The 25,753-nt window shown below is 40.7% G+C and overlaps 2 protein-coding genes across 8 annotated transcripts in view; one reads left to right on the forward strand and one right to left on the reverse strand.

Annotated features, from left to right (window-relative positions):
• Positions 1-19,381, reverse strand: part of ENOPH1 (enolase-phosphatase 1) — a 36,395-nt gene extending 17,014 nt beyond the window's left edge. Inside the window, exon 1 of one of the 2 annotated variants that reach the window (XM_007165620.2) lies at positions 19,033-19,381. In XM_007165620.2, the coding sequence (XP_007165682.1) occupies positions 19,033-19,116 (84 nt within the window). In that variant the 5' untranslated portion in view covers positions 19,117-19,381. Of the gene's footprint in view, positions 1-18,589; positions 18,617-19,032 lie in introns of those variants that run through there. The other variant, XM_007165621.3, reaches the window with a different exon arrangement.
• Positions 19,382-19,532: 151 nt separating this feature from the next.
• Positions 19,533-25,361, forward strand: HNRNPDL (heterogeneous nuclear ribonucleoprotein D like). Of its 6 annotated transcripts, XR_009008300.1 has the most exons (9): positions 19,538-20,700; positions 21,503-21,671; positions 21,771-21,932; positions 22,415-22,546; positions 22,694-22,808; positions 23,336-23,506; positions 23,850-23,942; positions 24,315-24,419; positions 25,101-25,361. XR_009008300.1 is itself a non-coding variant. In XM_057546296.1 (8 exons), the coding sequence occupies exons 1-7, from the start codon at positions 20,258-20,260 to the stop codon at positions 23,918-23,920; spliced, it is 1,263 nt and encodes a 420-aa protein (XP_057402279.1). In that variant the 5' UTR covers positions 19,538-20,257; the 3' UTR covers positions 23,921-23,942; positions 24,315-25,361. The 6 variants fall into 6 exon arrangements, 4 of the variants coding, with proteins under 4 accessions (XP_057402282.1, XP_057402281.1, XP_057402279.1 ...); XR_009008299.1 differs by having other exon boundaries at positions 23,850-24,419; XM_057546296.1 differs by having other exon boundaries at positions 24,315-25,361.
• The last annotated feature ends 392 nt before the right edge of the window (positions 25,362-25,753 follow it).

The raw sequence follows: 25,753 nt of genomic DNA on the forward strand, positions 1-25,753 counted from the left end.
TTTCACCTGCCCCAGTAAAAATAAAGAAGTCATTCAATTTTGCTTGTTCTCATGGTGCATTCCAGTAAGTAATGGATCACTCAGCAGATTCAGAACAGTGTGATCAGGCAAAATTTTCAGCATACTTGACACAAAAGCTTTGTTTAAGCTCAATAAAAAACTCATTTTTTACCTTAAAGAAGGAAAATGAAGAGCTAAGATTGACAGCTTTCCTTTTCTGCAAGAGATTGCTTTTACTGGGCTGATATACTTCTGATTTTCTTGAAATACTCGGTTTTCTCAGCATGCCCCTCCTCATTCCTGCTTTCTCCCACTTAGCATCTCTCCTGCACTCATGCACTGTGGCAGGACTGCAAACCCACCCCCACTTGAGAGTGCTATCTGAGAAGATGCAGCAGAACCGAAGGCGCACATACACAGCGCTTCTTCTCCTAGGCAGACACACATGTGCAGAGAAGAAAGTAAAAAAAAAGTTTACTGTCCCACTGGGTATGCTGCAAAATAATTGGAAACAACCTAAATTGTCATCAGCTAGAGAATAAATGGGTATATTCATACTCTAAAACATTACATAGCAGTTAAAAATGAATGTACTAAAATTATATTTATCAACATGAATATAAACTCTAACATATGAATAAAACTCTAATACAAAATGGGATGTGCTCAGGGCCTCGGTTATAGCTGTAATGTTCTATTTCTTTAAGATCTGAAACAAACATAATATGAAGGTTTAATTAGTTTTGTGGTCGGTGCATAGTCATTACATTAATCTTTATCCTTGCTTGTTTTAAATGGGTTACAATTAAAAAACAAACAAGCCAACTTTGATCCCTCGTCCTACACCTTTCTCATTTGGTCCTTCTCCTCCAGCGTCCAGCCTCCATTACTCCCCAACTCCTAAGCAACTGGAATATTCCCCAGGGAAAACTTTTGGTCAGATCCAGGGCCACCCAGTAACTGAAGAGCTAAAGTACTCAAAAAATTTATAAACGCATGCAGTGCTGTATTATTTACTTTGTGCTTCACAAAGTCGAATTTCCTATATCCAGCTTTATTGGTACCAAGAACAATTCATGCAGAGCCTGTTAATCCTGAGAGCCCAGGTCCTTAATCTCTGTGGGAGAGCAGATAAAGAGGACAGACTACAGGCAGCATGCCAGGCTGGGGTCCCTACCTCTGTCTTTTACTAGTTGTGTTCAAGTAACTTATCCTCTTTGAGGCTGTTTTCTCATCTGCTAAACGGTAATGACAATACCACGCAAAGTCACTGCAGTCATTAGAGATAATCAGATGAAAGCATCCAGTACCTTACCACTAATTATATACTCCAGCACAAACATTTAAACTGGGCAAGGATCACCTTTACCCCAATTTAGTGATAAATAATTGCAGAGAAGTCCCCAGAGGATAAATCACAAAGACAACCAACTCATTCATTCAACATTTACTGAGGACCTATTGAGTGCCAGACATTTCTGATAACAGAGTTATAAACCAGAGACCCTCTCCTCAGAGAACACACAGAAATAAAAGGTCAAGATTTCAAACAATTCTAAACTTTTAGGAAAAGCTTTAGAAATTAGAAATTACTTTAGAACTCCTGGTCATCCAATTTGCCTCTTTCCTCTATCCATAAAACTCCCCTCTGCACTAATACACAAAGGCAGGCAATGAAGCTTGAACTTAGTATAACTGGAATTGGCATGCTAGCAGATCGAACAGTCTATTTTAGTGCACAATTGTTACTGCATAACATAAAAGTACATGGGGCAAATAACTAAATTGTGAAGATTTTATCCATTCTTTCAACATACTTACTGAGCATCTATCATGCAAAACAAATAAAATGCCTTCAAGTTGCTTATTTTTAAAAGCCAATAATTATATCATAGCCTGATATGTACTGATACCAGATAAGAATGCTCTAAAAATAGACTTTTTAAAGTTAGTACTTATTGCCCAAACCTGCCCATTGAAAATTTTCAGGCTTTAAAATTAATTCCAGAAATAACTGTGATGATAAATACTTTAACTTCAGATATAGTTATAATCCATTTATAGATAATTTCAGAATTCTATAGTATGTAAAAATGCTACAATAAACCCAGGATTCTATAAGCGTGCAAATATTTTTAGTTCACCAGTCACCTACGGGGTTGTTACAGTAGTACATATAACAAAAGGCTACAGAACTAAATGAGAGTACTTGTCTTTCAGGGGACTAGGATTAAATTCCACTAAACGTTAGATGGGATACTGTGCAAGCAGAAATTTATATTATTCTACACAGCTCAACGATAGCATTCTGAAAAAGCTCCATTAGGGCTACAATATTTCTGACGATCTAATGAAAGAAGTTGCCTCATAAATGTTCAGAAGTCCAAATATGGATTTGTTTATGGTCAAGTGGCTGTTTTAATGAAAATGTCATAGAATCAATAAAGATAAAATTGTTGCTATAATATTTACTCAAGTCTCCTTTGAAGAAAATGGGTAATAAAAAAGTAATGGGTAATACTACAGCTATTTAAAGAAACTATTTTAAAAGGCTTCCAAAGGAAACCACACAGTGCAAATGATTTATAGTATTTGAGAACTTAATATTTTTCCAGCCAGAAAATTAAACAACACAAAGGCAATACTGGTGGGCTATTATTCCTGTATTAACCTCAGAGGATAAAAAGCAAAGGAAGGGACTTCCCTGGTGGCACAGTGGTTAAGAATCCACCTGCCAATGCAGGGGACATGGGTTCGATCCCTGGTCCGGGAAGATCCCACATGCCACGGAGCAACTAAGCCAGTGAGCCGCAACTACTGAGCCCATGCACCACAACTACTGAAGCCCGTGTGCCTAGAGCCTGTGCTCCACAACAAGAGAAGCCACCACAATGAGAAGCCCGTGCTCGCTGCAACTAGAGAAAGCCCACGCGCAGCAACGAAGACCCAACGCAGCCAAAAATTAATTAATTTTTTAAAAAAGCAAAGGAAAATCAAGTAGCTTGATGGATCTTAAGAACAAATCACAATTCTTGGGACTTCCCTGGTGGTCCAGTGGTTAAGACTCCACGCCCCTGATTCAGGGGGCCCAGGTTCGATCCCAGGTTGGGGAACTAAGATCCCACGTACCGCAACTAAGCCCGCACGCCGCAATGAAGACCCAGCGCAGCCAAAATTAATTAATTGATTGATTAAAAAAAAAAAAGAACAAATCACATTCTCTAAATAAGAAATAAAAAATAGAGCATAATCGTATTTTCAGAAATGTCTAACGGATAAAACAAAATCTAAGAGAATATGGACATAAAGGTTTACAAAGGTTTTCTCTGGGTAATGAGATACCTAGGGGAAAAAACCCTTTTTTTTTGACATATCTATTTCTACAATGAAAGTGTATAGTCTTTATTTTTAAGATTTAAAAAAAATTTTTATTGTAGTATAGTTGATTTACAGTGTTGTGTTAGTTTCTCCTGTACAGCAAAGTTATACATATACATATAACCACTTTTTTTTAGATTCTTTTCCCATATACGCCATTACAGAGTATTAAGTAGAGCCCCCTGTGCTATACAATAGGTCCTTATTAGTTATCTACTTTATGTACAGTAGTGTGTATATGTCAATCTCAATCTCGCAATTTATCCCTTCCCCACCTTCCCCCGCTGGTAACCATAAGTTTGTTTTCTACATCTGTGACTCTATTTCTGTTTTGTAAATAAGTTCATTTTTTTAGATTCCACATATAAGTGATAATTATATGATGTCTTTCTCTGTCTGACTTACTTCACTTAGTATAATCATCTCCAGGTCCATCCATGTTGCTGCAAATGGCATTATTTCACTCTATTTTATGGCTGGGTAATATTCTATTGCATATATATACCACATCTTTTTTTTTTTTTTTAAACATCTTTATTGGAGTATAATTGCTTTACAATGGTGTGTTAGTTTCTGCTTTATAACAAAATGAATCAGTTATACATATACATATGTTCCCATATCTCTTCCCTCTTGCATCTCCCTCCCTCCCACCCTCCCTATCCCACCCCTCTAGGTGGTCACAAAGCACAGAGCTGATCTCCCTGTGCTATGCGGCTGCTTCCCACTAGCTATCTATTTTACGTTTGGTAGTGTATATATGTCCATGCCACTCTCTCACTTTGTCACAGCTTACCCTTCCCCCTCCCCATATCCTCAAGTCCATTCTCTAGTAGGTCTGTGTCTTTATTCCCATCTTGCCACTAGGTTCTTCATGACCTCTTTTTTTTTTTCCCTTAGATTCCATATATATGTGTTAGCATACTGTATTTGTTTTTCTCTTTCTGACTTACTTCACTCTGTATTGACAGACTCTAACTCCATCCACCTCACTACAGATAACTCAATTTCATATCTCTTTACGGCTGAGTAATATTCCATTGTATATATGTGCCACATCTTCTTTATCCATTCATCTGTCGATGGACACTTAGGTTGCTTCCATGTCCTGGCTATTGTAAATAGTGCTGCAATAACATTTTGGTACATGACTCTTTCTGAATTATGGTTTTCTCACGGTATATGCCCAGTAGTGGGATTGCTGGGTCGTATGGTAGTTCTATTTTTAGTTTTTTAAGGAACCTCCATACTGTTCTCCATAGTACCACATCTTCTTTATCCATTCACCTGTTGATGGACATTCAGGTTGCTTCCATGTCTTGGCTATTGTAAACAGTGCTGCTATGAACATTGGGGTGCATGTATCTTTTCAAAATAGAGTTTCCTCCGGATATATGCCCAGGAGTGGGATTACTGGATCATATGGTAGTTCTATTTTTAGTTTTTTAAGGAACCTCCACACTGTTCTCCATAATGGTTGTACCAATTTACATTCCCACCAACAGTGTAGGAGGGTTCCCTTTTCTCCACACACTAACATTTATTGCTTGTAGACTTCTTTTTCTTTTTTTTTGGCTGTGCCACACAGCACGTTGGATCTTAGTTCCCCGACCAGGGATCAAACCCATCCCCCCTGCAGTGGAAGCGCAGGGTCCTAACCACTGGACTGCCAGGGAATGCCCTGTAGACTTTTTGATGATGGCCATTCTGACTAGTGTGAGGTGATACCTCATTGTAGCTCTGATTTGCATTTCTCTGATAATTAGTGATGTTGCGCATCTTTTCATGTGCTTTTTTCAGCCACCTATATGTCTTCTTTGGAGAAATGTCTATTTAGATCTTCTGCCCATTTTTTTTTTTTTAATTTTTTTTTTAAATTTATTTTATTTTTATTTACTTATTTATTTTTGGGTGTGTTGGGTCTTCGTTTCTGTGCGAGGGCTTTCTCTAGTTGCGGCAAGTGGGGGCCACTCTTCATCGCGGTGCGCGGGCCTCTCACTATCGTGGCCTCTCTTGTTGCGGAGCACAGGCTGCAGATGCGCAGGCTCAGTAGTTGTCTTCTGCCCATTTTTTGATTGGGTTGTTTTTTGTTTTTTGTTTTGACATAGAGGTGCATGAGCTGTTTGTATATTTTGGAGATTAATCCCTTGTTGGTAGCTTCATTTGCAAATATTTCCTCCCATTCTGTGGGTTGTTTTTTCATTTTGTTTATGGTTTCCTTTGCTGTGCAGAAGCTTTTAAGTTTAATTAATATAGTCTTTTTTAAAATTGAGATATAACTGACATATAACACTATATTTGTCTCAGGTGTACAACATATTGGTTCAGTATTTGTATATATTGTGAAATGATCACAATAAGTCTAGTTGACATCAATCACAACACAGTTAAAACAAAGATTTTCTCTTGTGATGAGAACTTTTAAGATTGACTCTCTTCGCAACCTTCAGATATACAATACAGTATCATTAACTCTAGTCACTGTGTTGTATATTACATCTCCATGACTTATTTGTTTTATAAGTGGAAATCTGTACCTGCTTGAACATGTCTAACAATGGAAAATTTACTACTTCTTGGAGTGGCTCATGCCATCCATCAGAGTGCTTCAGCAGTTGTGGTATTAGAATTACTCCTTAAATATCCTTCCTGAAGACCACACTAGGAACTACCAAAAGAAGTTTCGGTGCTCTGGCTGCTACAAAGGGCCACAGGGGCTCAGAAATTATAACTTTGCTGTCCCTATTTTCAGAGGGTAAGCAGAGACATAACCGTTCCCCTTTGAAAGCTGAAGCCTTTAGGAATGAACATTAGATTTCATCATCTGCATTCAAAAAGAATTAATAAAATGTGTTGCTCATAAGACAAGTGTCTTCTAAATCCCATTAGGAAGATTAAACTGTAATTAAGGAAAGATAAACTATAATCTAATTAATTGCAATTAATCACATCTCACAAAGGAAGGTTATCATTACAAGGGGCTAGTAGTTGGGATAAGGTTTTAAAAAGCACAGAGACAGAAAGAATATCAGTATCTCATGAGTTGCATAGAGGGAACCCTGACTGGCTCTAGGATGGAGTCCTAGTCCCTATGAGCAGAGAAGACAGGGAAGGAACCGACATTTACTTCCTTGAATCCACCTATCATCTGTGCAAGGTGACCCCTTTGAATAGGTGAAGAAACTGAGGTTCAAAAAGGTTTCACTCTATACTGAATAGTGTCAACTTCAGAAAATATACATGTAGAATACATATACTGGGACAAAATACACTAAACTGTTGAGCAATTATCGAATGGTTAAGATATGGTGATCTCTATTTTCCTTTTTATATGTTCGTCTTCCAGATTGCATCTTAGTCTATTGTACTTTTTTAAAGTACGTACTTTTTTAAAGTATTAAATCATGATGCTATTTAATAGAAGTGAAGAGGCTGATCTGAAAAATCAAAAATCTAAAATCCAATGAAATAAATGTACGTGGTTTGCCCATGAAAAAAAAAAGATCTCTTGAAAGTTTTTATTTATCATTCATATTGTTTAAAAATAATTAAACTTGAAAAAAAGCACCTCTTACATAGTGTTGTATTAAGTTTCTTATGGCTGCTGTAACAAATGACTTCAAACTGTGAGGCGGAAAACAACAGATGTTTATTCTCTTGCAGTTCTGGGGGCCAAAAATCTGAAATCATAATGTTGACAGGGCCTGATTCCCTTCAAAGACTCTAGGAGAGGTTCCATTCCTCGCCGCTTCCGTTTTCTGGTCTTGTAGCTGCATCGCTCCGATCTCTGACTTTGTGCTCACACTGCCTCCTCCTTCTCTGTGCATCTATCTTCCCTGTGTCTCTTATAGGACACTTGGCATTGAACTTAGGGCTCACCAGATAATCAAGGGTGATTTCTCCATATCTGTCAATACTCCTTTTTTTCAGTAAGTTAACATTCATAGGTTCCAGGGATTAGGAAATGGAAATCTTTTGGGGGGCTATCATTCAGCCCACTACAGCTGGCTTATTTTATCATCGTATAATCAATATTATATTTCCTATTAGGAACAACACCGTTTTTGAAAGCAGATTCTAATAAGACATGACAGATTAAGTGACTATGATGTGTATTTGAAGACTATATAATAATGCCACATGTTTTAATATTGAGGATGAATGCTAATATGAAGTATGTTACTGGGTTACATTAAATTCCTTGAATGCTGTTTTATTTTAACAGAATATTGCTTGATAAAATAAAATCATTTTATTGTCAAAAAAAAAAAAAAAAGGTTTCACTGCTGGTACAAAGTAAAGCCAAGACTCAAACCCAGGTCTATTGAATTCTAATGCCTGAGCCTATCCAGCTCTGTGGGTGAATGACTTCGGGGAGCACAACTCATTAGGATCACCCAAATCCCTGGATCCTGATATTATATTCTCTATAGAAACTTCTAATACCACTTTTCTCAAAGAGATCTGTACTAAAAAGAATGAGAGATTTTGGTTCACCTGGCAGTTCTGTAACAGTTCTAATAAGTAGGAATAATATGAGTAATCGTAGTAATAGTGGGAATAACTGCCAACACTGACTAAGCCCTCACTATTCCAGGCACTTCTCATTCTACAGTCAATCCTTAGTGATCTCATCTAATCCATGATTTTAAATACCATCTGTTGCTGATGACCCCCAAATCCATAGCTTTAGCCTGGACCTCTTCCCTGAACTCCAGACTGATTTTTTCCAGCTGCCTACCCCAGATCTCCACTTGGGTGTCTGAAACCAAACTCTTGCTTCTAGCCCTTAATCCTACTCCTCCCACATCTCCCCCATCTCAGTAAGTGGCAGCTCCATCCTGCCAAGATGCTCAGGCCAAAAGCCTTAGAGTCGTGTTTTACTCCTTTTTCTCTCACATGCCACATCCAACCAATTCATCAGCAAATGAGTCAGCCCTACCTACAAAATACATCCAGAATCTTATCACTTCTCACCACCTGCCACTGTTCCCAAGGCACTCCAAATTTACTCAATGAATTGATTAATGAATGGCCTGAATTATGTCATTTCAATCCTCATAATAGCTCTATGAAACAAGTGCCCTTATTTCCTCCATTTCACAAAGGCACATAAAGGTTAAGTATAAATTAAGAAACTATGGTTATAGTTTATCAAACAGGTCTTTTTTTTTTAGTTTGAAGAGTCAGATCCCCAGAACCCGATCATCCCAGGAGAAGGGATCGAATTAGCTTACTGGACCCACACAAGGCCCAGGGCAGGAGTCAGCCAGCCTCTCGGAGCACACCAGGTTAGCTGCCAAATGCCGATCTAACCACGAGCTCCTCTCTGAAGTCCCACCCAGGTCCCACTGCCAGGATTACCATTAGTTTCCACACCACATGTGCTAGTCTCTCTCTACTCAGTAAAGGGTATCAGCTCCACACTTTTTAGACTTAAGAAAAGGAACTTGTTAGAAGGTCACATAATGAATCATTGAAAAGAAAGTCAAGTTAAGAAATGAACCGCTCACGTACATACCCAGAAGACAAAGAACCCTTTTCTGTATTAAAGAATTCTGTTTGAAAAGAAATCCATGGTTCTGAAATGGAGTCCCCTGGGAAGGGTCCAATGAGTTTCCAGTAGGGCCTCTGAGGACAGAGCTACCAACTTTCCACACAATGCAGAAAGGTGATGGAGAACCAGATGCAAGAGGATCAGGGTGGGTTGGCTTCCATCCCTCTTATGACCGCTACCTCCACCGAAACCAATTTTGAAAATTAAGTGAGTTAATAAGTGTGAAAATCTAAAGTTTTATACAAAAATAAGCTTTTACTGTAAAAAGAATACTTTTTTTTTTTTTTTTTTTTAGTGAAGGGGTGACATGGGGTGAGCTGTAAGGATGGAAAATTTTAAGAACCATCAGACAAGGTACGACTTTTCAGAGCTAAACACAGGATATCCTTTAAAAGTTTATCTGAGCGAGATGAAGGCCTATCTATGTATTTTCAAAACAGGGGTTATTTATTAGAATTGGTACCTTTTTGGGGGTCAATGTGACTACATTCCTTTCAAGGATCTAAGTGACTTTACTGTATGCATAGGGAAAAAAATCAGGAGGAATATTCACCAAACTCTTAATGACTATTGCTGGGTGGTAGGAGCAGAAAGGGCATTCATTCTCTACATTATACTCTTCTGTAATGTTTGCAATTCATAACAAGTGTGAATTAATTTTTGAGGAAAAATTTTGGGGAAAAAACACTTTCCTCTATCCTCACATTAACAGATACAAGTTTCCACAGAATAATGTATTTAGCTCTTTAAATACTTAAATTTAATTGTTAATCAAAATTTTTTATGGTTTTTAATTTCCGTTGTTAACTGATTTCTTTCTCTAAAACTCAGAGGTTTTAGAAATCTTGGGTCAATGACTATTCTAATGAGACTCTAGATATACATCAGTTAAATTGCATACTGTGCAAATAAGATAAAGTATCACCTTGAGGAAATCTGAAATAGCAAGGATAGCAGAAGTGGGAGAAGCAATACCAACCCCTCCCAGGCCCATTCTAGAATGCATCATATCACCATCAACAAGCATTTGCTGAATGCCTTATGTGCAAGTACTATGCCAGGCTCTGCTTTCTGCCCTGAAGGAGCTCTCCGCATTGCTGGAAGACAGCACACACAGACACCACCACAAGGCAGCATCTGCTACAGTGGCAAATACATGGCCCTGCAAAGGAGGGAGAGAGAGGATTTTGAAATTCCTGCTTAAACAGAAGTCCTTTGAAAGCAGAAGCAGGTCTTACCTGTGTATTCCCATAACCTAACACGATAAATACGTTTTAAATTAATAAGTACATGGAACCAACCTGCACTTGGAGAGGAAAAAGTATGACATCCCAAGCTGGAGGAATGGTGGTGGCATGAAAGTGTGGCATGACCCAAATGGGCATGTCCAGCTATAAAAAAAAAAGTGTAAAGAAACAGAGGAATAGAAAGTTGGAAAACCCAATTCACTGAAGTTGAGGAGTTGAAACTATCTTTGAGCCAACAGGAAACCACAAAGGATTCTGATGGTGCAAAGACAACCTGTTAAGGTACCTGTCTTCCTTACAAGGTTCCTTATGGGTGGCAGCAGCAGCTTTAAGGATTTTGGTTGCCTAGCAGAGCCTGGCACATGACAGGTATTCAAATAAATGTGGGTGAAAGGAAGGGAAGATTGATTAGGCTGGAAAGATTATGCAAGTGCCATGATATGGAAGGCGGTAGACAAATAAGAGACCAGAAATTAAGGCCGGAGGTGTTTTCTAATCCACCTCATGATATACTCAGACCCAATACAGTGATTCTCCAAAGGCTCCTCCCCTTGTCTCAAGTTGAATCAACAAAATTCCTCTCACATACCACCATGGGTATATCTCCCTTTAGGAATCCTGAGCAACTGGGAAGGTTTGGGGAATGTTAATCAACCCATCAACAGCTACTAATCAAGGCAGTCCTGCCATTCCAGTGCCGCCTCAAGTTCTTTGAGGTTAGCCAAGTTCTGCATCTCGTTCTTAACTTATTTCTGGCCAGGGCCATAAGGAGCAGAGGCGGAGGTAATCACAGTGGGTTTCAGTAAATGTTACTTCCCCCTTTTCCACACTGACCCTTCATAAGCGCTTTCTGTCTCCACCAAACAGTCTGATATTTCCTGCATGATAATCAGTGTTTCTACAGGGCTTTATATTTTTCAAAGGTTTTTGCACTCTATCTCAATCTTCATCACTACCTTATAAGCATGACAGATCCTACTACCCCATTCTTGAAGATGAAAAAGCCTAAATCCCTAGACTGAATGAAGCCAGGGAAAATGACACAATTACAGTTACTAGCATCAATAATAAACAGCACAGGTGGAAGCAAGCTCCTGGTTGCTGTTCCTTGTGGGTAGTCTTCTAGCCGTTTCATACTGAGAGCAGAATGATAAAACTTACCAAATGGATATTTAACTAAAGTTGGGAGATACTATCAGAACAACACAAGCTCTCTTCTTAGAAAGACTATAAAATTAACATAACCATTTTCATGAGAAAAAAATGTCAATTTCAACATTTCCTGATTATTATCTTCCAAAATATATTGTTAGAATATGAGAACATAAAAGAGTAAATTACAAGTATTGTTAAACAATCAAGAATGTATTAGCTATTTCTAAAAGTGCTTTAACATAAAATATCAAGAGTCCAAAGAAATTCATTAAACAAACGTCAGAAAAGCATACAAACATGATTCTGCTGTTAATTGAATGAATATCTTTATCATTTTGATTTTCAATTAAATGAGTATCTGCTACTTCAAATAAATATTATTTATAGGATCAAGGATTTGTCTGCTTAATTCATATTTTCTAACACAGAACGTTCAGTTTGAGATCTCTTCTTTTCCCTTAGTCTTGTTCGAACCTTGCCAAATATCTTGTTCTTTAAGGTAAAACTCCAGTCCCTTAAACACTGTCTTTACCAACCTCCACACCACCACAATCCTTAAGAGAAACACAATCTTTAAAAAAAAAAAAAAAAAAACTGTCAATTTTTAAAAAAATTTATAGATCCTATCCAGTACCATAAATAATAAATTTCAAAACAAAATTGGAGCTACTATAAAGCCGAACTCTGATGTAGCCAAGAACCTGTAAAGGGATCTATTAGTCAGAAATGTTGGTGCTAGCCAAGTGTGGTAGAGAGGAAACTGCCGCCTACCCTCAAATGTACATGTTCCTAATCCCCAAAACCTATGACTATGTTACTTTACTCAGCAAAAGGGGCTTTGCAGACATGATTTAAATTAAGGATCTCAAGATGGGGAGATTACCCTGGATTATCTGGTTGGGCCTGATATAATCAAAGTCCTTGCAAGTGACAGAGGGAAGTAGGAGTGTCAAAGTCAGAGAGTGAAGGATCAATCTGAAGATGTTACCCTGCTGGCTTTAAAGACAGAGGAAGGGGCCAAGAGCCAGGGAATGTGGGTAGCCTCTAGAAGCTGGAAAAGCAAGGAAGAGTTTTCCCCTAGTCTCCAGAAGGGACACACCGTGCCAACACCTTCCTTTTACCTCACTGAGACCTATTTCAGAGTTGTGACCCTCCAGAACTGTAAGATGATAAATCTGTACTGTTTTAAACCACTAAACTTATGGCAATTAGTTACAGCAGCCACAGGAACTAATACAGCAGGTTAAAGCAAGGCACTACTCACCCGCCCATCTGCCAGGACACTTAAAGCCTTATTCTTCAGGTCCCCGTTGTACAGATATTCAGTGAAATGTTTCTACTAACAAATTATCTAGAAAACAACATAAGATGGTGGTAGTGAGGGAGAAGAGGGAGCTGCAGAGGAATTTTGGAGATCTGTCAGGAATTTTCAGGCCTGTTATCCTGCTTCCCTATAAGTACACATAACTCCTTTCTATTTCTATTATTAAGAAAATTGTTTTTACAGTTCAGTTTCTGGAAGACAATTTGCAAAAGCTGGGGAAGTGGCCACTTGCTTAATGCTTTGTTGTCTACCAGCTTATTTCATCATCTTGCTCTCCTTTGTCAATTTACTTGACTTTTGAGAGGTTTTGGTTCTGTTAATGATGACAGACCTCCCCTAATTCACCTACACCCTTGGTCTGCTCTATCACCTCCTCTGAGCCATTGGAAAAGAGGAGTGCTAACAGACCTCGGCACAGGTAGAACTTACGAATTTGTATAAAGCCTAACTACAGAGACTTCCCTGGTGGCACAGTGGTTAAGAATCCCCCTGCCAATGCAGGGGACACAGGTTCGATCCCTGGTCTGGGAAAATCCCACATGCCGCGGAGCAACTAAGCCCGTGCGCCACAACTACTGAGCCTGTACTCCAGAGCCCGAAAGCCACAACTACTGAGCCCATGAGCCACAACTACTGAAGCCCATGCGCCTAGAGCCCGTGCTCTGCAACAAGAGAAGCCACCACAATGAGAAGCCCATGCACCGCAACAAAGAGTAGCCCCCGCTCGCCACAACTAGAGAAAGCCCATGTGCAGCAACGAAGACCCAACACAGCCAAAACATAAATAAAATAGATTTATTAAAAAAAAAAAAAAAAAGCCTAACTAGAGTTCAGTCCATGGACCACAGTATCACCTGGGAACCTGTTCGAAATTCAGCATCAAGTTCCATTCCACATTATTCGGCCATAAAAAAGAATGAAATCTTGCCATTTGTGAAATGGACGGACCTAGAGGGTATTATGCTAAATGAAGTAAGTCAGGCAGAGAAAGACAAATACCATCTGATTTCACATATCTAAAAAAACAAATGAACAAACATAACAAAACAGAACAGAGTCATAGATACAGAGAAGAAATAGGTGGTTGCCAGAGGGGAGGAGGTTGGGGGATTACTGAAATAGGTGAGGGAGATTAAGAGGTACAAACTTCCAGTTCCAAAATAAATGAGGATGAAATGTACAGCATGAGGAATATAGTCAATTATATTGTAATATCTTTGTATGGTGACAGATGGTAACTAGACATACCATGGTGATCATTTTGTAATGTACAGAAATATCTAATCACTATGTTGTGCACCTGGAACTAACATAATATTGTAGGTCAATTATACTTTCATTAAAAAAAATATGTAGACACTGGGAGGAAATGCATCAAAATGCAAACAGTGGTTATCTCTGGGGGGTGGAGATTATGGGTGATTGTTAATTTTTACTTTATGCGTTTACGTATTTCTAATTGTCTGCATTGAACATATATTGCTTGTAAAATTAGAAAGAAAACAATAAATGTCATTAAAAATGAAAAAATAAAGTTCCATTCCAGATCTTCTGAATCAGAAACTACATTTTAGACAGATCTCTAGATGATTTGTAAACACATTCAAGTCTGAGAAGCACAGATATAAAGAGCCATTGGCAAGGGTAATCACCATGACCCACTTACTATATTTTAGGGACAAATATTCTAATCAGATTCATACTTTCAGTTAATGAGAGGTTCTTAATTATTACAAAGATTTTATTTCCAAGCACAAAAAGTTTTCCTAAGGCATAAGTGAAAAACATGCCCTCACCCCTGCCCACTACTCCCTGACAAGATTTGTTGAGATGGTGGATGAAATATTGATGGAAATATATTTATTTTTATAAAGTTTTTTCAAGGGCTAAACATTCATTAAATGTTCACAGTAGCCTTATGAGGTTGATATCCCCAAAGTACAGCTGAGGGAATATGTACCTAGACTCAGAGACATTAACTAACTTTCCATAAATCATTTAGGGAAGAGCCAGAATACTAATCAAAACTTGCACAGTCTCCAAGCCCATCATTATAAACACTACTCTACGAAGCCAATCTTCATTATTTAAAAATTCTGTATTTGCAAATTCTCCTACTCACTAAAATTTATTTGTAACCCCAAAATCATTACTCACTGCACTTTCCCAATTTTTTGAGGACAGGTACATACATGAGCAGAACGGCTAAGACTGTGAAAAACCAGATGCACACGTTCCCAGTATGTGATGCTTTGCCTTCTTACTTACCTCTCATATTTTAAACAAGTATCCTTTTCAAGGTCTACTTAGCGCCACATTTTCACATTGTGTGCTTTTTGTTGGTGAGTGTGCAGTTTAAAATGGTCCCCAAGCAAAGTGCTGTCTGGTGTTCCTAAAGGCAAGAAAGCTGCCTTACGGTGAAAACACATGTGTTACATAAGCTTCGCTAAAGCATAAGCTATAGCGCTACTGGCAGTGAGTTCAATGTTAATGGATCAACGATATATATTAAATAAGGCAAACAGAAACACACAGAAAACAAGGTTATGTACTGATCAGTTGACAAATATACTGTGACCAGAGGCTCACAGGAACCAAACCCTGCATTTTCCCTAGGGGCAATGATTCAGTGTTTGCTGAGATGGCATTCACGGTAACTTCACAGAACATAACTTCCACAACTGTTGTTACATGTACTAACTTGACATGTAATGGCAGGAAAGGCACCAAATTATAGAGCATTTTCAGAAACAAGACACCATTTTCTCCAGCTCAAGAACAATAGTTGAAGGTTCTTGACAGGATAACCATAAGGACTGGTAATGGTGTTATTTCATAGCTTACAGACTAAAAACACTGTTATAATACACTACACAAGGTTAGAAAATGAATATCACATCACACGGACAAAGATGAAGCAGTGGCTCTGTGAGGTGCATGCAAGATGATTCAAGGGGAGAAGGGAAGTGAATGCAATAACATTCATTTACACTTATCATTTAAATCTCATCTTTAAATTCCAATTTACTTTACAACTTAATAATAGTACAGTAATATGTGTACACAATAAATTCTATTGGTAGTGCCTGCCCCAATTCTGCTGATGATGTACATGACCAAAAAATGTTGGGAGATCACCACTGTAGAGAATCAAAGTTAGCGCTTGAAAAGGAAAGAAACTCCAGAGGCACACGTCCTGCAGTGGGCTGGTGGCTTTGAGGACTCACATGCACTGGGAACCATCTATTGCTGCTCTGTCCCCAACACATTGTGATGATCCATCCTCACAAAGACATCCCTCCAGGCATCAGTTGATTCATATGAGAAATTAATTAGCTGGTTGTGACATGGACTAGATGATCCAAGCTAGGAACCCTTCCCTCTCTAGAAATTGGACCAAAGAAAATAAGACATAATAGCAGGAAGTAAAAACATTGTTTATTGTTGCCAGGAGCCCAAAGGCTGAAGGCATGCCCTGATAGAGCAACAGCCTTGTCCTCAGAGCACCCAAACTGGGAGGATTCTATGGAATCCCATAAGATATCCAGGACTGTCAGTGTCATCTTATATAGTTAAGTTGCATTATATACACATTCAACTCTAAGTGCTCAGCAAAAAAAAAAAAAAGAGAGAGAGAGAGAGAAAGGGAAAAAAAAACATAACCAGTGCTGGCAATCTGTCTGCCATTCTACTCAATGAAGGTGTTCTGTGCCCTTGGACAGCCTCAGTTCCTCAGGGTCTCTTACAGCATGAATGGTTCATTGTGAGGCTAAAGTTTGACACAATATATTTTTCATCTACATCACCTAATCCCAAACCAACTTCCTCTGATACCCAAAGGAAGAAGCAGGGATACGTTTCAACCCTGAAGGAAAAATGGCTGCATATGACTTACTGAAAGACAGAATCAATCTCCAAAGAGAACTGACTTCCTAAGGGTAATTCAAGGGCAATTTTTGAAAATACTCAACTTTCACAGTGTACGCTGACTGTAGAAGCAACCCCCCAGATAAAGTGAGACTCAACTATAGTTATTCTGTTCCAAGGGCTCACTCTTATACCTACCACCTAGAGGTGGTGTATATTGAAATTTGCTGCCATATACTTTTATGGTACTTCTTACTGATTAAAGTGCTCTCATACCAGTTGTGTCATTTAACACCCACAGGGCCAGGCAAAGAAAATGGAACGAGCACTGTGGTTCCCATTTCAGAGATCGAGTGCAATAATGGAAAGAGTAAGAGTTGTTGAGTCAGACAATTTGGTTTCAAATCCCAGGCATACTGTTCAATTTTTCAGAGCCTTAGTTTCCTATCAGTAAAATGCAAACCGTGCACACACCTCACCAAGTTTTTGAGGATGAGTCAAGTATACAAGTTGCAGGTATACATTACTCAGTGTTTCCTTACACCATTCCACAGGAAGGAGGGCTACAAGTTCACACACCTAATGTGACCAATAAAGCCCAAGTAGAACAAACATCTCCCAACTCCCAGCTCCATGCTCAGAGGTCCAAGAAGGATATAACTTAGCATCTCTTTAAAACGTGTTCAAAAAGATAGAGATACTCTGCTAAAAGTTTTTCTGGTTCAAGTAAATTTGTGACATGCTAGTCTCTTGAAGGCTCACAATGCGTGTGTGTGTGCAAGTGTGTGCATGATATAAAGGCTCTGAGAAGGCGTGCAATAAAGAAACCTGGTTGAATACATATAGAACATTTCCCCAAACTGGATTTAATAATGGAAACCTTTTCTGCATAATTACTATAAACAGCCACACAAACCTAATGTTCTTCTGAACATACTTTCAGAAACACTGGTTTTGATAAATTAGTGTATAACAAACAGACGATTATATTGTAATAGATTAATATTAATAAAAATAATAACAGATTATAGAACAAGGCACAAGAAACTACCGTTTAAACAAGACCCCGAATCATTTTTTGGCAGTCTGGTGTCAAATCCAAAAAAAAATCTATTTGGGAATTCCCTGGCGGTCCAATGGTTAGGGCTCCACGCTTCCACTGCAGGGGTCTGGGTTCGATCCCTGGTCGGGGAACTAAGATTCCGCAAGCCGCGCAGCGCGGCCAAAAGGAAAAACAAAACAAAAGAAACGAAACAAAAACAAAAAAATCTATTTAGATCATCAAGGCATTTTTATTCTCAGAAAGATCTCAGGATAAGTCTTTCACAAACAAAGACTCCAAGAAGTGGCTCATGTCATCTTACAGAAGACATAGTGGGTAAAAAAGGTGAAAGAGACACATAATGTTTTGTTACAAAATTGATTTGCATGAGGTATCTTACTCCCTAAATCAACTTTCCAAGAACGCTACATATGCCATATAACAACTACCTGTCCTGTCATTATCCCTGGTCTCCTGATAACAGTGACAAGCAAGACAAAGCCAGAATGGAGATAGTGACTTGTAAACTATAAACCACAAAGATGAGGAATTCTTTTTTTCTTTGAAAACTACAAGAAAGCAGTTATTATTTTTCCTACTTTGTACTTTCCCTCCTTTCTGTTTATTACTGCATGCAAGCACTTCTAGAGAATACTTTTATCTTAAACCTCTATAAGTCAAATAAAGAGAAGACGAAGCCCGAGTAATTCTTTAAAAAATTATATTAATATTTGATATTTACTTATCCTGGCAAGTACAATATATATAAAAAAAGGAACCTGCTCTAATGCAAAGTTTTAAGTTTGTGAACTAGATGTAGACAAGTGTTGGTTAGCACTGACATCCTAGGAGGAAGGCTTTGCGTAAGAACTTTAAGCTTCCATGGTTTTTTGAAGAAAATGAACGGAATCTAGACGTTTGCTAGCCTAGTCCAGTAACATACAGTGTGCATTTCGGCCACTAACAGCAGGAGTGGGAAAGGGCCAAGAGCAACCATTACCGCCTATCACCAGGGGTACCTGAAAAATCATCTTCACCCTTCAGTCTTCCCATTTTACGACTAGACGCCTCAAGGACCACCAGATCGCGGCCGCCGCCTCGCCACGTCCAACCCGGCACAAGGCGGAAGCTCACCAGCTGGGCGACGGGGCGCACACCTGCCCGGCGGGCGGCGCCCACAACGCTTCACCTTGCCGCGGCAGACCTGCCCTCCTCGGCCCTTCTTCACCACCACCTCCATCCCTTCCCACCTGCAAAAAACCGAGGGCAGGGACGCGGGAAGGTGAAGATGGAGAGGAAAATCATCCCCGCAATCCACCGCAGACTACCTCCTCCCATCCCTGAGCCGCTGCAAAGCCCCACCGTTTCTCCCACGCCTCGTGTCTCTAGTGCAAGGTCTGCAATAGTTTAAAATTTTTGTTTTAAAGCACAAGTAACTTCCCCGCTCCCTTCCGCCCCTCACCTTCACGAAAGCAATCGGGGTTGTGGTACCTTCGATATCTAACAGGATCACAGTGACTTCGGCGGGCACCGAAAGCACAACCATTTCCCCACCGGCTGCTACTACGAGAATTGGCCTACTGGTAGGGAGGGCGGAGGGCGGTGCCGGCTGCGCCCAGCAACCTGCTGGGCTTCCGACAGCCCCGAAAAGAGTCCCGGAGCGCACAACCGCGCGCAGCCTGACGCGCAAGGCGGAGAGGACACGTCGGCGCCCCTGAAAATAGAGAAACCCGCAGCACAGGGACCTTGAACCCGCAAGCTGCCCAGGCCTCCAGGCCTAGACCACGTGGGCAGGGAAAGGGGGCGGTCCTCGCGAGGTTCCGATGGGGCGGGGAGAGGTAATGGCGCCGACGTCGATTGGCCGCTAGAGGGCCTCTAACCCGATCCGTCAAAATGGGCCTCGCGTGGGCGGGAACAAAGAAGCGAACGCGGGAGCCCGGTGCGCGGGCGCGCGCTCTCCGCAGACTGGTTGAGCGAGCGGGAGAGGCTCGGGGCACGTGCAGACGGGAGCCCCGCGAGTGGCGCGCCGGGGATGTGAGTGCCCCTTGCCCTCTACGGCACCTAGCCCCCTCCCCGCCCACTGCCTCCGCTTTTGCATTTTTACAGTAATCCGACCGGGCGCGCGCCCCTCCTCCCGTCAGCCAGCGAAAGAGGCCGTTTGGATCCCGGTCAGCCTGACTGCGTTGGCCCCGTTTCCGGCCTATCGGTTAGAGAGGCCCGCCGCGCCCCCTCGGCCCGCGCGCCTGTAGCGGCAGCGGAAGAGGCGCCCGCGCCGCGCAGTTTTCCGGAGGGGCCGCCGCGCGCCCGCTTCCTGTTCGGCTGCGCCCAGCCAGCTCGAGGACAAAACACGCGTGCGCGCGCCGGACGGCAGGGCGCGCTCGCCGCCTCAGCCACCCGCGCTGGGCGCAGTCCGCCTTTTTCCGGAGCAGCGCGGCCCCGGTGCCAATCGATAGCAGCAGCTCCGCACTGGGGGACCGAGGGCGGAAAAAGGCGGGGTTGACGGCTCTTTGCTGGGAGTGGGCTGGACCGGACGCCAGAGACAAAGGCTCTCAAGGCAAGAGGGGCTGTGACGCTGCTCGGGATTTTTGGCCCAGGACTTTTCGCCCCTTCGTTTTTCTCTTCTGACGCTCTTTTCCCAAGCCCCCGTCCCCTCACCCGCGACCTCGCTCCTCAGCGGAAGGGCCGCGATGGAGGTCCCACCCCGGCTTTCCCATGTGCCGCCGCCATTGTTCCCCTCCGCTCCCGCTACTTTAGCCTCCCGCAGCCTCTCCCATTGGCGGCCGAGGGCGCCGCGGCAGCTCGCCCCGCTCCTCCCTTCGCTCGCTCCCAGCTCCGCCCGGCAGGGGACGCGCCGGGCCCAGCGCCACGTCACCGCCCAGCAGCCCTCCCGATTGGCGGGCGGGGCGGCTATAAAGGGAGGGCGCAGGCGGCGTCCGGATCTCTTCCGCCGCCATTTTAAATCCAGCTCCATACAACGTTCTGCCGCCGCTGCTTCCGCGACACGGATTGCGCGCCAGCGCCTCCCGGCCGACAACTCAGCCGCTATGGAAGACATGAACGAGTACAGCAACATAGAGGAATTCGCAGAGGGATCCAAGATCAACGCGAGCAAGAATCAGCAGGATGACGGGTACCGCACGCTTCTCTTCTTCCCCCCCTCCCCCAGCGCTCCGCATGCGCTCCTTCGTCCCTCGGGGGCCGCGCGCTGCCCGTGTTCTTTCCCCAAGTCGATTCCCCGCGTGCCCGCTGGGCCCCAGTAGGTTGGAGGGAAGAGGAAAGTAGGAGACGGAGGGGGGGGGGGTGGTGACTCGAGAGGCCCGCGGAAGGTGGGGGAAGGGCAGAGGGGTTGGAGGCGGAGGGCGGCGGCGTCTGTGTCCCGAGTGCGCAGGCGCGCGTGGGGCCCGAGGGGGAGGGGCCGGCCTCGCTGTGCCCCATGCTGCAGCTGCAGCCGCCTCTTCATTGTGTCTGTGTTACGGTTCCGCGCAGTTTTCAGGGGGAGGATTTAGGGAACTCCTGGTTTGGGAACCTGTAGGCGACTGGTACCCAGATCCCCAGTACGTGTGATGATGAGTTCTTTAGGTGGAACGTTGGCTTGATAGCTGAGGAAGACGGTGAGCCTAAGTTGTGTGGGATCAGTTTAGAAAGTTGGATTTTCTAGTCGGGAACAATCTTTACTATGTATTGTTAGCCTCGTTTAAACTTAGCATTGTGCAGTGAGGAGAGCAAGGTGTCCACCGTTTTGAATAAGTGAGGAACTTGGGGATTTTTGTGGTCTTTTGTTCGTGTGTGTCTGTAAACGGGTTAAATTATTTGTACATCAGGATGTATTTCCCTGTGCTTATTTTATAGTTTTATTTCGTAAACGTAATTTCAGAATTTTAAGTAATCGTTGTAGTTGTTGCTAACCTTAAAAAAACAACTTTTATTTCTAGTAAAATGTTTATTGGAGGCTTGAGCTGGGATACAAGCAAGAAAGATCTGACTGAATATTTGTCTCGATTTGGGGAAGTTGTAGACTGCACAATTAAAACAGATCCAGTCACTGGAAGATCAAGAGGATTTGGATTTGTGCTTTTCAAAGATGCTGCTAGTGTTGATAAGGTAGGAACATGTTTCGCATTGTGGTGCTTTTGTGTGTTTCTTGCAAATTGTTCAGAGGGTTGCTTGTATGTTGTCAGATTAAATAAATCTGTTTTCTAGGTTTTGGAAATGAAAGAACACAAGCTGGATGGCAAATTGATAGACCCTAAAAGAGCCAAAGCTTTAAAAGGGAAGGAGCCCCCTAAAAAGGTTTTTGTGGGTGGATTGAGCCCAGATACTTCAGAAGAACAAATTAAAGAATATTTTGGAGCCTTTGGAGAGGTGCGCTTTGCTTTTACGTTTACGTGTATTTTCATTTGATATGTTTATATAATGTTTATCTCTGGTCCAGTTCTTACAGAGCAAACTCAATGTTGGATGAGGGTGGGATTAAATTATTGCAAGTCCCTTCCAGTCACTGTACCTTAATCAGTGCTTTCTGTGTTATAATGGAAACTAGTGTCTAATGGAAACTAATTCAACAAAAAGATGGATGCTTTGGCGTGGTTAGGGTTTGGATTTATTAACTAGTGGCATCTGTGGGGTAAGAAATGGTATTAAATAAGGTTTTACTCTCCCTTCTCAATGCTCCATAGATGAAACAGATCACTTTAGTTTGATGTGGATAATAAAGCAGTAGTTTATACAGAAGTTATTTCGTTAGAATGACATGTTGAAGCTTGAAAAGGACTTGTGGTATTCTAAAACATCTTGGTAGCTTTTTACCATTAGTGGGTGACCTTGAGTGTGTATCTTGATTTCAGATTGAAAATATTGAACTTCCCATGGATACAAAAACAAATGAAAGAAGAGGATTTTGTTTTATTACATATACAGACGAAGAGCCAGTAAAGAAATTGTTAGAAAGCAGATATCATCAAATTGGTTCTGGGAAGGTAAAGCCATTTTGATTATAGTAAATGAACAGTATGCTTTTTTCTTTCTTAAAGTGAAATTTCTCAACTTGTTTTGAGAAGAGAAGAAATGGCTTGACATTAGAATATTGGTAACAATTCTGTTTGCTTTTTAAATTTTGTTTTTAGTGTGAAATCAAAGTTGCACAACCCAAAGAGGTATATAGGCAGCAACAGCAACAACAAAAAGGAGGAAGAGGTGCTGTAGCTGGTGGACGAGGTGGTACTAGGGGTCGTGGCCGAGGTGAGACTTAATTCCTGGAAAATGACTCAATGCTGTAAGCTATAAACTGCTAAATATGAATAAGCCCATAGGAAAGTAAAGCCAAATTTAAACTGTTACAACATGGAAACTGCTCAGCTTAGTGTGGGTGGGCTTTTGTTTTTATTGGTTTCACCTCTTCAAAAAATGGCCACTCTGACAGTGTCATTACTGATGGGGAAAAAACACCATTAAACGTAATTAAGATTACATGGAACACTTTGGTGTGATAGGTTTTCTAGGGCAGGAGTCCTTGTTTTAAAGATAAACACTCTGTCTTCTCCTTTGTCCTGATTTTTCATTGAATTTAGGAAGCCTGATACTGGCACAATTGGACTTTCTGCCCCCTTTTTTATGCCAACTGTAATAATACTTTCTTGGTCAGATAGCAATATAAGTATCCATTCTGCCTTTTTAAGATTTGCAGAGTGAGGGACAGGAACGCATCATTTTATGTTAGGATTGGGGGTCAGAAGTTGTTTCCTAACAATCATTGTGCATTGTTTCAGGTCAGGGCCAAAACTGGAACCAAGGATTTAATAACTATTATGATCAAGGATATGGAAATTACAATAGTGCCTATGGTGGTGATCAAAACTATAGTGGCTATGGCGGCTATGATTATACTGGGTATAACTATGGGAACTATGGATATGGACAGGGATATACAGACTACAGTGGTAAGAATATTTAACTTAATTTCATAAACCAATGGTACTAAAATTCAGTGTTTAAAGTACAGTCCCATTCTGAGACTCTGTGTGTGGGTGTTTTCTATTTCTTGAACTGTTTGTGGAGTTAAATTTTTGAGACATTTAATAGTCATAGGGGCTTATACTGATATAGAGAATTCGGTCATTACAAACATTCTAGAATGTGATATGTGACTAGTTTATAATGAGTTTTTAAATATCTGGTTATTTTAATTGCCATGGAGGATTTTGCATATTTAATAGTTTTTAAATATACAGTGAAACCATTTCATTAAAAGCTAAGCATAATTTTTTGTTTTTTTCAAAATAGGCCAACAGAGCACTTACGGCAAGGCATCTCGAGGGGGTGGCAATCACCAAAATAATTACCAGCCATACTAAAAGGGGACGTTGGAGAAAACAGGTGTGTATACGAGTTCAAGACACCAGTGGAAATTCTAATTTAATTTAAAGATCAATAGACAAATGAAAAATAAGTGAAAACAAAATATCATGTAGCCTGTTTTTACTAAATTGTTAACTTTTTACTTGCTTTATGAACCTGTTTTGCCTAAAGTGTCTATAGATCTTTAACTTTAAAGTTTTATCTCACTTTCTTTAGTATTACAGAAAAACTTAAGAGTTTTTCTGTTTGCTTTGTGTACCAGGTGGTCTAGAGGAATAATTAAACTTTTTTAGAACTATTAACAGGTAAAGTACTGAAATGGGTACAACTTAAGGAAAACAGGAATGTTGTCTTCTAACTCTGACATTATACCTTGTTTGTACCCGCCAGCGGGAACTTCATTGCAGGCCGTGTGTCACCCTGACCACGTCTATCTCTGGGGGTCGCACGTTGCGGGCAGAGCGCAAGGCATACACCAGAAAACGCTGTCCTGTGGTATGGTCTCTTCCAACTTCATGTACCAGCGTAAAGATTAAAGTGGAAAACTTCAGACTTTGGCTTCTTTTTTAATCTTTTTGAAGATTAAGTGTCTAAACTTAACTTAAATGGTTTTTTACAGGAGTTAAAGTACATAAATGCCTTTTTACAGCTTAATCATTTTGGTCTTCTGTTTAGTGTTGTATTTCAATTGTGGAGCCTCATTTTAAGTGTTCATTCTTTAAGATTTAATGCTTGCTTTTTCTTTTTATAGCTAATAGTGAAATCTACAAACCAAAACAAGAACTTTAAAATCTGGGATATAAATTAAAGATCATATGCACACAGAAATTTGTTTTCTTGCAATACAAGCCTATTAGAAATTCATGTTTGTAATAGCATTTTACGTGGCTTACTAGAGATGTTTCTAGTAGACCTTGAACCTAGCACAGTTCAACCTGTGAATATGGGAAGACTGCATTCCCAGATTTTCTCAGTAAATTTTACTTTAATATCATTTGGGAACTCCAGGGTGAATTTATTAATTACCCAAACTGCGTTTTGCCAATGAATTTGCATGTGATCTTTAATTATTGAAGAAAAGAATAAAGTGAGAACTTAAAACAATTCATGAAAGTGGACCTTTGAAAGCTTGTCAGAGTTTCACAAATCTAATTGCCATTTTGTTTTTGTTTTTAGGAAGAGATTGCTAAAGTAACCCATCTTGCAGGACGACAGTGAAGATTGGTCTTCTGTTGATCTAAGATGATTATTTTGTAAAAGACTTTCTAGTGTACAAGACACAACTGTGTCCAACTGTATATAGCCGCCAATTAGTTTTTGTTTTTACTTTGTCTTTTGCTATCTGTGTTACGACTCGACGTGGATTTGTGTTTATACAAATTTTATTTGTATGATTTCATGTTAAACCTCAAATAAATGCTTCCTTATGTGATTGTTTTTCTGCGTCAGGTACTAAATAGCTCTGTAAAAGTGTAATTTTAAATAAGCAATAATTAAGGCACAGTTTATTTTGTAGGGAGTGTTGATCCATAGGGAGAAACTGGTCCTTTACGAATAGCCAGCTACAGTGTCTACTCTGTTCTCTTTTTGTTAGATGTATTCTGTGTTCTAAGGCTTCATTTCCCTGTTAACTGAGGCTTCCACATACCTTTAAGTAATGTTGTTTTCTCTCTATATCTGGAGACTTTGTCATGAAAGTTTCTGTGGCGTAGTTATAGTGTTGTGATGAGTGGAAGCTTTCTAGTAGACCGTAAGTCTTCTGGTTATATTTTGAAAAGTAACTTTTTAATGGCACAAAGCATGCTGGTAGCTCCTTTTATGAATAGAAA

This window comes from Balaenoptera acutorostrata, chromosome 5 (genome assembly GCF_949987535.1).
Source record: "Balaenoptera acutorostrata chromosome 5, mBalAcu1.1, whole genome shotgun sequence".
In the NCBI taxonomy this organism is placed as follows: Eukaryota; Metazoa; Chordata; class Mammalia; order Artiodactyla; family Balaenopteridae; genus Balaenoptera; species Balaenoptera acutorostrata.

Bases quoted from the DNA above. Each gene is read 5' to 3' on its own strand.
- HNRNPDL (XM_057546296.1), top strand. From the start codon at position 20,258: ATGGAGGTCCCACCCCGGCTTTCCCATGTGCCGCCGCCATTGTTCCCC. The intron at 20,701-21,502 runs GTACCGCACGCT...TTTTATTTCTAG, and splicing joins AAGAATCAGCAGGATGACGG to TAAAATGTTTATTGGAGGCT. The intron at 21,672-21,770 runs GTAGGAACATGT...TCTGTTTTCTAG, and splicing joins ATGCTGCTAGTGTTGATAAG to GTTTTGGAAATGAAAGAACA.